The sequence below is a fragment of the Macaca fascicularis genome, chromosome 13 (assembly GCF_037993035.2).
Source record: "Macaca fascicularis isolate 582-1 chromosome 13, T2T-MFA8v1.1".
NCBI classification, from domain to species: domain Eukaryota; kingdom Metazoa; phylum Chordata; class Mammalia; order Primates; family Cercopithecidae; genus Macaca; species Macaca fascicularis.
This window is the reverse complement of record NC_088387.1, coordinates 17,512,205-17,525,694: the sequence shown is the minus strand read 5'-3', so window position 1 is coordinate 17,525,694 and position 13,490 is coordinate 17,512,205. Positions and strand designations below refer to the sequence as shown.

At 39.2% G+C, this 13,490-nt stretch overlaps 1 protein-coding gene across 7 annotated transcripts in view; it reads left to right on the top strand.

Moving 5' to 3' along the window:
* The window catches only part of NPHP1 (nephrocystin 1), a 67,775-nt gene that overhangs the window by 39,678 nt on the left and 14,607 nt on the right, over window positions 1-13,490 (top strand). For 5 of the 7 annotated variants that reach the window (XM_074010868.1, XM_005575247.5, XM_015433382.4 and 2 more), the window contains 5 exons: window positions 5,271-5,345; window positions 7,500-7,610; window positions 8,722-8,804; window positions 10,992-11,068; window positions 11,920-12,019. In XM_074010868.1, coding sequence (XP_073866969.1) covers window positions 5,271-5,345; window positions 7,500-7,610; window positions 8,722-8,804; window positions 10,992-11,068; window positions 11,920-12,019 — 446 coding nt within the window. Of the gene's footprint in view, window positions 1-5,270; window positions 5,346-5,672; window positions 5,745-7,499; window positions 7,611-8,721; window positions 8,805-10,991; window positions 11,069-11,919; window positions 12,020-13,490 lie in introns of those variants that run through there. The other 2 variants (XM_074010870.1, XM_074010869.1) reach the window with 2 other exon arrangements.

The window sequence follows — 13,490 nt, the reverse complement described above, 5'->3', positions numbered from 1 at the left end:
GGCGCTGAGTGTCTATGGCTTTTGTAGCAGCACGGTGCAAGCTGTCAGTGGCGCTACTGTTCTGGGGTCTGGAGGACAGTGGTCCTCTTCTCACAGCTCCACTAGGTGGTGCCCCAGTAGGGACTCTGTGTGAGGGGGCTCCAACACTACCTTTTCCTTTTTCACTGCCCTAGCAGAGGTTCTCCATGAGAGCCCCACCCCTGAAGCAAACTTATGCCTTGACATTCAGACATATCATATATCCTCTTGAAATCAAGGCAGAGGTTCCCAAACCTCAATTCTTAACTTCTGGGCACCTGAAGGCTCAACACCATGTGGAAGCTGCCAAGGGTTGGGGCTTGCACCCTCTGAAGCCACAGCCTGAGCTGTATCTTGGCTGCTTTTAGTCACAGCTGGAGTGGCTGGGACATAGGGCACCAAGTCCCTAGACTACACACAGCATGGGGACTCTGGGCCTGGCCCATGAAACCCTTTTTGCCTCCTAGGCCTCCTGACCTGTGATGGGAGGGGCTGCCGTGAAGACCTCTGACATCCTCTGGAGACATTATTCACATTGTGTTGGGGAGTAACATTTGGCTCCTCATTACCTATGCAAATTTCTGCCAGCCGGCTTGAATTTCTCCTCAGAAAATGTGATTTTCTTTTCTATCGCATTGTCAGGCTGCAAACTTTCCAAACCTTTGTACGCTCCACCTGCCTGGTGAAACTGAATGCCTTTAACAGCACCCAAGTCATCTCTTGAGTGCTTTGCTGCTTAGAAATTTCTTCCAACAGATACCCTAAATCATCTCTCTCAAGTTCGAAGTTCTACAGATCTCTAGGGCAGGGGCAAAATGCCACCGGTCTCTTCACTAAAACATAACAAGAGTCACCTTTTCTCCAGTGCTCAACAAGTTCCTCATCTCCGTTGGAGACTACCTCAGCCTGGACCTTATTGTTCATATCACTATTAGCATTTTTGTCAAAAAGCCATTCAACAAGTCTCTAGGAGATTCCAAACTTTCCCACATTTTCCTGTCTTCTTCTGAGCCCTCCAGACTGTTCCAGCCTCTGCCTGTTACCCAGTTCCAAAGTTGCTTCCACATTTTTGAATATCTTTTCATCAACACCCTACTCCTGGTACCAATTTACTGTATTAGTTCATTCTCATACTGCTGATAAAGACATACCTGAGACTGGGCAATTTACAAAAGAAAGAGGTTTATTGGACTTACAGTTCCACGTGTCTGAGGAGGCCTCACAATCATGGTGGAAGGTGAATGGCACATCTCATATGGTGGCAGACAAGAGAAGAGAGCTTGTGCAGGGAAAACTCCCAGTTTTAAAATCATCAGATCTCGTGAGAGTCATTCACTATCACAAGAACAGTGCAGGAAAGACCCATCCCCATAATTCAGTCACCCCCCACTGAGTTCTCCCATGACATGTGAGAATTGTGGGAGTTACAATTCAAGATGAGATTTGGGTGGGGATACAGCCAAACCTATCACTTGCTGAGTGTTACTTGAGCATTTTTTTTTTTTTTGAGACGGAGTTTTGCTTTTGTCACCCAGGCTGGAGTGCAATGGCGCAATCTCAGTTCACAGCAACCTCTGCCTCCTGGGTTTAAGCACTTCTCCTGCCTCACCCTCTCTAGTCATTGAGATTACAGGCACTTGCTACCATACGCAGCTAATTTTTTTGTATTGTTAGTAGAGATGGGGTTTCACCGTGTTGGCCAGGCTAGTCTTGAACTACTGACGTAAGGTAATCCACCTGCCTCGGCCTCCCAAAGTGCTGAGATTACAATTGTGAGCCACCACACCTGCCCGACTTGAACATTTTTTCGAACTCCATTCTGAATTATCTGTAGTGTTGATGAGTGTATCTTTTTGGCTAGATTCCTTAGTGGTTGCTCTAGGTATTAGTTTTATACATGCGTAACTTACTGCAGTCTACTAGTGTTAACATTCCAGTTGGAGTGATGTATAAACCTTACCTTCCTTTAGTTCTTTATCTTCCCTAGCTTTTAATATAGTTGTCTTAAATATTTCCTCTACATACATTGAGAATCTTATCACATAACACCAAACATAATTTGGAAAACCTGAAAGAAGATCTATAATATTTACCTATATTTTTACTATTTCCATTGTTTATTCTTTCTTCCTGATGTTCTAAGAGTCTTCTTTTTATCATGTCCTATTTAGAGAATCTCTTTTAACCATTCTTTTAGGGTAGGTCTGCTGGTGACAGATTTTGACTTTATCTGAGGTTGTCCCTGTTTCCTCTTCATTCCAAAAGGATATTTTAATTAGATAGAGAATTCAGAGTTGACAGTTATTTTTGTTTGACACTTGAAAACTATTGTGTCATTTCTTTCTGTTCTCCATGGCTTCTAATGAGAAATTCATTATCATTCAAATTGTTTTTTTCCTGTTGGCTAACCTAAATGTTGTTTCTTACTGTTTTCAAGGTATTTTCATTATGTTCAGTTTTCAGAAGTTTATGGTGTATCTGGCGTGAATTTCTTTGGTTTACCCTGCTTGGGGTTTGCTCAGCTTCTTCATTCTATAGGTTTATGTCTTTTAACACATTTGGGGATTTTTTTTCAGCCATTATTTTCTCAAATACCTTTGCAACTCCAATTATTTCTTCCAGTACCTTTTCCCTCTATCTAGTAGTGTTGTGGTTTTTATTAACAGTACCTCACTCTCCTCTCCCAACCCCAGTTCAGAACCAGATCTTGAAGTAGAGTTTAGAGTTCTTAATCTAAGATGATGTCAGATATGTCACTGATCCATTAAAAGGCCCACTTGTTGACATGGTTCTGATCCTGGTGTCATGGCTATGTCTTTGTCCTCCTGCTTGCTTAGGCTCACTACTTTTTATGAGAAGGAGGGGCAACTTTTTTTTTTTTTTAAACCCTACTGGCTTCCAGCAGCAGTAAAGCAGTATCTATTTCTCTATTATGGAGTGAGTACCTTCAGCCTATATAACATACAAATCCAGCCCCTTGCTACCACCTGCTTCTTCTGGACTCAGAGCCCAGGAAACCTCTGGTTTTAGTCTCACCTTACTCTTCTATCTTCTATTTGTGGTCCATTGACATATTCATCTTACTTTTGAGTATTACTCTGTCTTTTTAACTATCACTGCTTCATTGCTTCATATATGGAGCAGAATGGCTATGTTGAAGCATAAACTGGTTGAGAAATTCTTGTACCTTCTTTAAAAAAAAAAATAGAGACAAGATTTCACTATGCTGGCCAAGCTGGTCCCAAACTCCTGAGCTCAAGCAATCTCCCTGCCGTAGCCTCCCAAGTAGTTAGACTACAGGCACGAGCCACTGCACCTAGCCCCTCTTGTGTTTTTAATGCAGTTTCCTGAACAAAATATCTCTAAATTATTTTGACTCTTCGTTTCTTCATTATTTGGGTCTGGTTTTGTACAGAAAGCAGTGTGATTCTAAGCCAGTCATTCACCCTCTGTGGCTGCAGTTTTCTGAAATGCATAATGAGATGGTTGGACTAAGTCCTTTTTAGTTCTTAGAGTCAATATGTCAAGAAAGATATAAAATTATCAAACAGAAGAAGTTACTTTTGATTCTGAACTTCAAAATTAGGATTCTCCCAACTGAGAAGATAAAAGCAGAGATAGTATAGGATTTCAATTTTGATTATAGCAAAGGACTTCTTGGCCATTAGAAGTAGAAAACATTTCTTGAAAAACAAAGAAGAACCTTAGAATAAATAATATTCTGTCTTACAGTAATCACAAGGTAGTAATTACAAGGAGTTTGTATTCCAAGAGTCTGGGTGGTAAATATACATAATTTCAGGAAAAGTTTAAACAAATATATATTAGTAATTGAAGGAAGTGGGATTTTATTAATGTGGAAGACAATCCAGCTACCCATAAAATACTCCCATATTCCTACTACTGGGGATGTGGAATACAGTGAGTTGAATTTGACCTAATTTAACACATTTGGGATTATTTTAAATTATTATTTTAAAGCTTTGTTTTGGAAGTGTTATACTAGAATATTTTCATCTAAAATAAAAATTACCTATTATCCATTCCTTTGGAAGATGTCAATTTTGGCCATAGCATTTTAGCATTTGAATTCTTCATTCCATAAAGTTTTTGCTCCCATTGTGTTTCATTGTTTTATGTAAATTTTATGGTGAACTTCTTGCATAGAGCATTTTATAAGAGATTGAATTTCAAGAAAAATATAATTTATGGGCCTAGAGATCTTGAGGAAAAAAATATAACTGTATCTGAACTCTTAGGATTGTCTGTCTTAGTGACAGAGTAAATGAACTGCCTATGAAATGCTTGTATGGGTCACATCTTTTTTTTTTTTTCTTGAGACTGAATCTCGCTGTTGCCCAGGTGGAGTGCAGTGGTGTGGTACCAGCTCACTGCAACCTCTGTCTCCCAGGTTCCAGTGATTCTCATGCCTCAGCCTCCTGAGTAGCTGGAATTACAGGCGCACACCACCACGCCCAGCTGATTTTTGTATTTTTAGTAGAGTCAGGGTTTCAGCATGTTGGCCAAGCTGGTCTCAAACTCCCAAATTCATGTAATCCACCTGCCTCAACCTCCCAAAGTGCTGGGATTACAGTTGTGAGCTACTGTGCTCAACCAGGTCACATCTTTTCTTTTAAAAGACCATTTTTTTTTGCTGGGTGTGATGGCTAATGCCTATAATCCCAGCACTTTGGGAGGCCGAGGCAGGCAAATCACCGCAGGTCAGGAGTTCGAGACCATCCTGGCCAACATGGTGAAACCCCGTCTCTACTAAAGCTACAAAAATTAGCCAGGCGTGGTGGCAGGGACCTGTAGTCTCAGCTACTTGGGAGGCTGAGGCAGGAGAATGGCTTGTACCTGGGAGGCGGAGGTTGCAGTGAGCCAAGATCATGCCACTGCGTTCTAGCCTGGGTGACAGAGCGAGACTCCCTCTCTAAACAAGTAAATAAATAAGATAAAGAAAAGGCCATTTTTACCTAAAATTTCAATTACTTTTCTGGTAAACCTATCTTAGATATTAAGGAATTCACTTAATATAATTTATTACTAGCATAGGAGTCCAACTCTGAATTCATTTGTCATACTTGATATAAAAAGAAAAACATTACAGAATTGCATGAAGTAAAAAGTGAAAGTTCTCCCCTCGCCATCTTCCTCACTCAGTGTAGCCACTGTTAACTCTTTGGGACATGGAAGTGGTGATGTTTCAAAGAGCTTTTTGCATGATTTCAAATGGGAAAATCTCATTTCAGGTTCTGAGCAACATTCATACAGTCAGAGCCACATGGCAATCTAAAAAGCCCAAAACATGGACCTTTTCTCCCCAGGTAAGTAATCTGCTGAATGAGTGGAGTGAGTGCATTTCAAAGTAGAACATATTCATATTTCTATAAATAGCACAGAATATGTGGGGACAGATAAAAATCTTTATATTCTTTGGTGTTCTTTGAGGACATTGATAAAAATTACTCATGTTTCTGACTCACCGATGTTATAATTCCTATGAATCATCCCATTCAATCAGTTTCAGGGTTCATTTTTAGAAAATTCTCATTTGATGAAAAATGAAAACATAAAGATAACATTTAGGAAGTGGGGTGTTTTTCAAAGATGAAATCTTCCAACTGTGCTAATAAAAGCTGTGCTTTCTTCAGATAAAGTCAGGGATGACGCCTAAGGGACTGCTACATTACACCCACATACTCTCAAGACTGGAATGGCGTTAGGTGGGTTTAAACCACTAAGTCAGCATTGCATAGATGTAGGGAGGACAAGGATGTCTTCATGTTGTTTTTATAATATCAATTGTCTATATTTTATTTTACATACTTTCATCTACCTCCAAGGTCTCATTAATTCAGTATTTACTTCCTTCCCACAGCTAACTCCCTTGTATAACTGCATCCTAAAAATCCTTAGTTACCTTTCCTCTTATTGCATCAAAAGATCTTAAGGCAAGATGGAGGTCCAGTGAGAGGACTCAGGGTGTGGATGAGGCCAGCCACCTCAATTGTGTGCTGTGCCTGTCTACACTTGTTGAGAGCACACCTCCTAAAATTCCATCTTGATCTTCTTAGCACCCTTCCTCCGGTGAGAAGCACAGCTTCTCTTTTGGCACAGTACTTCACAATTCTGTTATTGCATCTCTGTATATGTGAAGTATTTAGGGTAGAATTTTAAAATATTTTTCCTGGGGTAGAAAGAAGAACTGTTGGGAGTATGTGTTATTGTGTTGAATGAAATTAAATATCTATTATGTGCAAGCATTTTTTCCTAGGCATGTGGAAACGTTTTCATGCCAGTGGAGTTCTTATTCCAGCAAAATTAGTAGGGGAAAATACATACATGAAGAAAAACAATACCATCTATTTTTGGAACCCTAACTGTGTGCTAGGCCCTGTGCCAGGCTCTTATATACTTACCTTGTTTAATCAGAGTAGCCGTGTGGGGTGAGTACTGTTGGTAACTACCACTTAGGCAGATTGTAATGGTTTTGGAGCTCCAGGTGCTTTGGAAGCACACAGGAGGGTAAAGTTAATTCTAGTCCTTTGGCTCAGGGAAAGTTTTCTAGAAGAGAAACTAGATCTTGAAGGATGGATAGATTTTACAGCAAAGAAGGGAGGGATACGATTGTCTGGGGAAAGGGAATTGAATGAGCAAAAGAGAAGAGAAATGAAAATTCAGAAGGCACACATCAGGAAAGTTGAGCAAATATGTGTATTAAGTCTTGAATTTTTGTTCTGTTTACAAAGAACAGTGGTTGATATAAATATCTTATAATGTCTATAAACTATTATTTGTAACACCTCTGGAGACCTAGGCACAGTACTATTAGCCTCTACTCTAAGCAAAGGATAAGTGAAGGTAAAGGTATTTTCCCTTTAAAAGAGAAGTTAAATTTTTAAAATTTATAATAATTGGCGCAGATGAATTCAGTCCATCTGCTTTTTGTTTTCTTAAAAGACTTTTATTATAATGCAAAGGCATAAATTATTTACTAACAAATAGGGCTGAAACCCTGTGTTAAGCCGTTCTTGCATTGCTATAAAGAAATGCCTCAGGCTGGTTAATTTACAAAGAAAAGAGGTTTAATTGGCTCATGGTTCTGCAGACTGTACAGGAAGCATGGCGCAGGCATCTGCTCAGCTTCTAGGGAGGCCTCAGGAAGCTTCCAATCATGGCAGAAGGTGAAGGGGGAGCAGGCATCTCACATGACAGTGCAGGAGCAAGAAGGAGGAAGGAGGTGCCACACACTTAAAAAAAACTGATCTCCTGAGAACAAACTCACTATGGTGAGGACAGTACCAGACCATGAGGGATCTGCCCCCGTGACCCAAACACCTCCCACCAGACCTCACCTTCAACATTATGATTACAATTCAACATGAAATTTGGTGGGGACATTTATTCAAACCATGTCAAACCCCCTTCCTCCCATTTTTTATTTTTAATCAATAACTGTAATTTCTTTATCATTTCAGGTTAGTCGCATCTTGCCATGTTTGCTTGATGGTGATTGCTTTATCAGGTCCAATTCTGCATCTCCAGATGTTGGAATATTATTTGAACTTGGAATTTCTTATATTCGCAATGTATGTCTGTTGAAAGATAAGGCTTTCTAATGTATCAGTTAAAAGGGAAGGTTAAAAAATGTGCCTATTAAAAAAAAATGTGCCTATTGACAAGGAAATCCTTGGGGTCTTTATGTGTAATAGAATTTTAATCCCTTGAGGAATGAGAATGCTAGTGATTCTAATTTTATGTGTGCTGATTTGTTTTCATAGCATTTAAAATAAAAGAGTATTTATTCACATTTATAGCTTGAGTGAACTCCAGTGCTTTTAAAGAATAAAAATTCGAAAAGGATGGGACTTTGCAGAAAGTGATAAAAGATGCTCACTGGCATCCCAGCCCCATGGTTCACCTCTGTCCTCCAGGAGCAGAGTATACTTAGCCTTGTAACTAAGGTTTCTAATTAAGGGACTTGGCAGAGTAGTGACTTTTATAAAGCGAACACCAGGAATTTGGGTTAACTTATGTCATATAAACTACTGAACCAGCGGGTGCAGCTCTGTGCTAGCAATGAAATGTTTCCACATACTAATAATAGCTTGATAGGTATAGTATAGGTACTTGACCTCATGGTAACCCAGAGAGCATTATAGAGATGTTACATTAATGGTATTACACTGTCCATTCATTTGTTTAAGGCAAATTCATCCATATGTATTGTGGAGGGGGTAGGCCTGGGGAAAGGAGCAGGCCCCCCAAAGGAAGCCTTGGGGGCCTCTAGCAACTGACGGTGGGGGTAAAATTCCAAGCAGAAAAGCCCTTGAATGATTAATATCTGCATTCTGTCAGTGAAACAAAGGTTCATAATCCCATGTAGTACTGATGTGATTTGAGATCACTCCACAAAATGCTTATATCAGTCAAGAGACAGTGGCAACAGTTGCCACATCATTGGTTTAAGGGATTTTCGCGAGCAATTTTGACAAAATATGATTGTCACTTGATATACTGCCTTTAATATCTGACCCGCAGGCAAAATGGGACTCTACTATGTTTCATTTTGTTTTCTTGTGAAGAACTTTTTAGTTCTAAAGGTGAATACTTATTTTGTTCCTTTAAAAGGACTTGGTATGTGCTTATAAATTTGATGAGTTCAGACCTTAAATTTCATATACTTGTCTTATTTTCTAGTCAACTGGAGAAAGAGGAGAGTTAAGTTGTGGCTGGGTGTTTCTTAAACTTTTTGATGCCAGTGGAGTTCCTATTCCAGCAAAGTAAGTTGGCTATATATTCCTAACGAATGAATACTTCTGTAACAATTCACTTTTTAGACTGTAGATGCCTCAGGTTTGTTCTGTGAGCATGCCAATAACTTTTGGGGAGAGGGCCTTTAATGTTGACTTGAGTGTTGTTTAGGTGGTGTATGGAAACAGCACACACAGTCTCATCCTAAGGAAGAGGAAATGACTCCTAGAGAAGAAGTATTTTAAAAGATGGTTGCACTAGCTGTCTGCTGAGAATATTCTTTCAGTAATTTCCTATGGTACTAACACATTTCACCATGCCGAAAACAGAGCCTAGTTGTCTTCAAAAAGTGGGGAAGTTAAGTCCAGAGTCCAGAGGTCCTCTGTGAGTCTCCACCCTTCCTCTGTAGGTGGGACATTGAAATCATAGCGGCAACCACGGTAAATGATTTAAACTTTAACATCAAAAGGCAGACTGGAAGCAAATACTGCAATGTGTACAGAAGAGTTAGAAGACCATTATCCCTAATATAAAAGGAACTCTCAAAAATGAATGAGAAAAAGATAATCCATATTTTAAAATGGAGGAAAAGAAAGATCTAAATCTAGGATATAAACAAGAAATTCAAGAAGGGACACAAATGGGCAGGCAGTAGGATGGTGATTAAGATCCCAAATTTGGATTATAAAATTTTGGGCTCCAGTCCCAGCTCTACCCATGTAACTGTAGGTGGATTTCTTAACATTTCCAAGTCTGAATTTCACCCATCTTTAATCTGGAAGACTGTAATAATTCCTACTCCAAAGGCTTGTTGTGAGGATTAATTTAGATAATGCACCTTATGTGGCCTCCTTGCCATTGGGCAGAAGTAGTAGTCTTGACTCTACAAGTCCTTTGACATCATCCTGGAGGGTGCATTACCCGGGGTGCCAGGTTTCTTGTGATTGTTATTTGCTTTTTTGTTTTTGTCTTTTAATATGCTCAGGGTTTTTAGTTGTGCTTAGTGGAAGAAATAAGGAATTGTATATCTATTCCATCTTTCTGAAAGTGAAGTCACAGCTATTTTTTTAAATGAAGTAGAGCTCTGTGTATTAATATAGACACATTTTCAGTGTATCAGTATATGGAAAAAGTTGCAGAATATTTTGAATACTGCGACTCCACTTTTGGTCATTAAAAACTATTTGTGGGCCAGGTGAGGTGACTCACAATGATTACAGTCTCAGCACTTTGGGAGGCCTTGGCGGGAGGATCACCTGAGCCTAGGAGTTAGAGACCAGCCTGGGCAACATGGTGAGACCCTGTCTCTACAAAAATAAAAAAATTAGCCAAGCATGGTGGCACACGCCTGTAATCCCAGCTACTCAGGAGGCTGAGCTGGGAGGATTACTTGAGTCGAAGAGGTCGAGACTGCAGTGAGCAGTTTTCATGCCACTGCGCTCTAGCCTGGGTGACAGAGCGAGATTCTGCCTCAAAAAAAGCAAAAACAAAACAAAGCAAAACTGTTCCCAGAATTTACTTCTGAGGAGCAGAATTGAGAAGGTGGTGCAGTACAATTAAAGGGCTCTTTTACCTTCTTCTTTCTACACTTAGTATGTGACTTCAAAAGAAAAGCATGTAGTATGTTAGTTTTGAAGCATGTGTTAGTTTTGAAGTTCACCGTGTTTATACATTTGTTTGCATTTTCATAGAAAAAGATAGGGCAGGAGATTAACCAAACTAGAGAAGAAGGCATGGGGCGGGATTTTTTCACTTTTTACTTATCATTCCTCTGCCATTCAAACTTTTTATAACAATCTACATATTACTTTTATATTTTAAAAATAATATAAGTTCATAATGGCCTCATTTCAAATAATGATTCAACACATTTGAAAAATACATTAAAAAACAATCACTTGTCATTAACATAAGTCATTAAGGTCTGAACACTTTAATGACTTGAATTAATTTTTCTCATTTTCAAGGAAAAATGTATTTTCTACAGTGCATAGTTAGGAAAGATAATTTTCTGCGCTTATAATTAGGAAGAAAGACTGTTTATTAGCCCAGATAGTACCTCATGGAGGGATCAACAATTATTCTTTTCATTTACCAGTGAGGCATAAATGAAATGTCTGTGAGTATATTAGTGCTAAAAAATGTTTAACTACTGACTCCAGTGTTTTCTAAATGTCCACAGCTTCTATCTGTCATTGTATGTTATTCTTTTATAGAACTTATGAGCTTTTCTTGAATGGTGGTACTCCTTATGAAAAAGGTGTTGACGTGGACCCTTCAGTATCCAGAAGAGGTATGGCTCTCATGTGTTGTCTTCCTTTCCTTAAAGATTGAACGAATAGAAGCATCCAAGAGGTAGCTACATTCTAATAAGCATAGCAGTTTTTACTTGGATTCACTCTTTTAAAAATATGTCATTTCATAGAAAAATTTTAATCATTTTTAAGTACTTATTGTCTTGGTAACACATATGAGACTCTAAGAAATCATGAAGAATGAAATCATGAAGAATGAGAATTAGTACATTAGTTCCTTTTCACTGACCACTGAACTGATACTTGTGACTAATACAGAGACTGCCTGTTGCTAGGTCAAAGGATGCAGACATTTGAAACACTAATATACATGCCAAATTGCCCTCTAGAAATATTGAGCATCTTTTACTATGTTCATTAACCAGGCACTGTGCTAGATAATGGGAGAATGAAGAGCAAGACTGATATGGTCATTGCCTCATGGGGCTCAGAGCCTGGCAGATTTGGAATTCCATTTCCACTCCTCAGCCACCCCTCTACTTGTTTGGTGATTCAGGACACGCCACCTCCGCTGCCCCCACAATGCTATTCCTGCCTTCTTGGAACAGAAAGGAGTTTGGGGTCTGGGATGCAGTTGGTTCTACCTGGAGTCAGATATGCTGTTTTCCTTTGTAATCTGGCAGCAGTAATGCTGTAACTCATCTGATTTAGCAAACAATCCTGTGCCCTTAGGGAGGTCTCTCAGCTCATTTAGGGTATATGGGTGACTCTTGCCTTTCATTCAATTCAGCACTACTGGATGGTATATTTTCGTGAAATACTTGTTTTATTATACTCACTGTCTCAAGTACTTAAAGTTTCATGAGTTATTTTTGATTTTTCTTAAAAGCACATGGCAGTGTTTTCTACCAGATGATGGCAATGAGAAGGCAGCCTCAACTTCTAGTGAAACTGAGATCCTTGAACAGAAGATCGAGAAACGTACTAAGGTTAGTACCTGCTTTTACCTGTGCAGTGAATTTGGGATCATTCAGCACTTGGAGACCATCTCTGCTTTTGGCTTCTCCTCCTATTTAGCTGTCTATTGTTATAATAGTTTTGTCTTCTTCAATTCTCCAAAGGTCAGAAGGGAAATGGGTTACAAAGCTGAAATTAGCTTACTCTTCTATTTACTAGTTAGCTCTTCTAACCAAATCTGTCATTTCAGCTCACTAGTAAATAGAAGACTTGACTAAATGGGGCTTACCAATGCATGATTCTACCCTCAGGGAACTTTTTTTAATGTCAGGTTTATTGAGATATAATTTACATGCAGCAAAATTTACTCTTTTTAGTTTATAGTTCTTTGTGTTTTGACAAATGTATACTGTCTTGTGATTACCACTATAGTCAAGATAGAGAACTTTCCCTCACTCTGAAAAGTTATCTCATGCCCCTTTGTAGTCAGCTCTGTAGCCCCAGCCTCAGGCAGTCCCACCTGTTTTCTTTCCCAGCAGTTTTGCTTTGTCCAGAATATCATGCAAATGGAATCATAACACTCGGGAGCCTTTTGAGTCTGGCTTCTTTCACTTAGCCTAGTGCATTTGAGACTTACCCATGCCATTGCATGTGCCAGTAGTTTGTTCCTTTTTGTTCTAAATAGTACAGACTGTCCCTGACTTACTCAAGATTTTTCAAATTTACCATGGTGCAAAAGCAAAACCCATTCAGTAGACACTATATTTCAGTACAGATTCAATGAATTACATGAGATATTTATACTTTATTACAAAATAGGCTTTGTATTAGATGATTTTGCCCAACTGTAGGTTAATGTGTTATGAGCATGTTTAAGGTAGGCCTATCTAAGCTCTGATGTTCAATAGGCTAGTTGTAGGCTGGGCATGGTGGCTCACACCTATAATTGCAGCATTTTGGAAGGCCGAGATGGTAGAATTGCTTGAGGCCAAGAGTTCAAGACTAGCCTGGGCAACATGGCAAGACACCATCTGTACCAACAACAACAAAAAAATTAGCTGGGTATGGTGATGCACACCTGTAGTCCCAGCTACTTGGGAAGTTTAGGTGGGAGGATTGCTTGAGCCCAAGAGGTTGAGGCTGCAGTGAGCTGTGATGGTGCCACTGCACCCCAGCCTGGGCAACAGTGTGAGACCCTGACTCAAAAAAAAAAAAAAAAAAAAAGGCTAGGTGTATTAAATGCATTTTCAACTTACGATATTATTTTCAACTTATGATATTTTCAATTTATGATGGGTGTCTGGGGACATAACCCAGCATAAGTTGAGAAGCATCTGAATTCCCTTCGATAGATACACTACAATGTGTTTATTCATTCACAAGTTGATGGGCAGTTGGGTTGTTTCTAGGTTTGGGCAATTATAAATAAAGCTGCTTTAAACATTTGTATACAAATTTTCTGCATGTGGATATATGTCTTCATCTGTCATGGGTATAAATGCC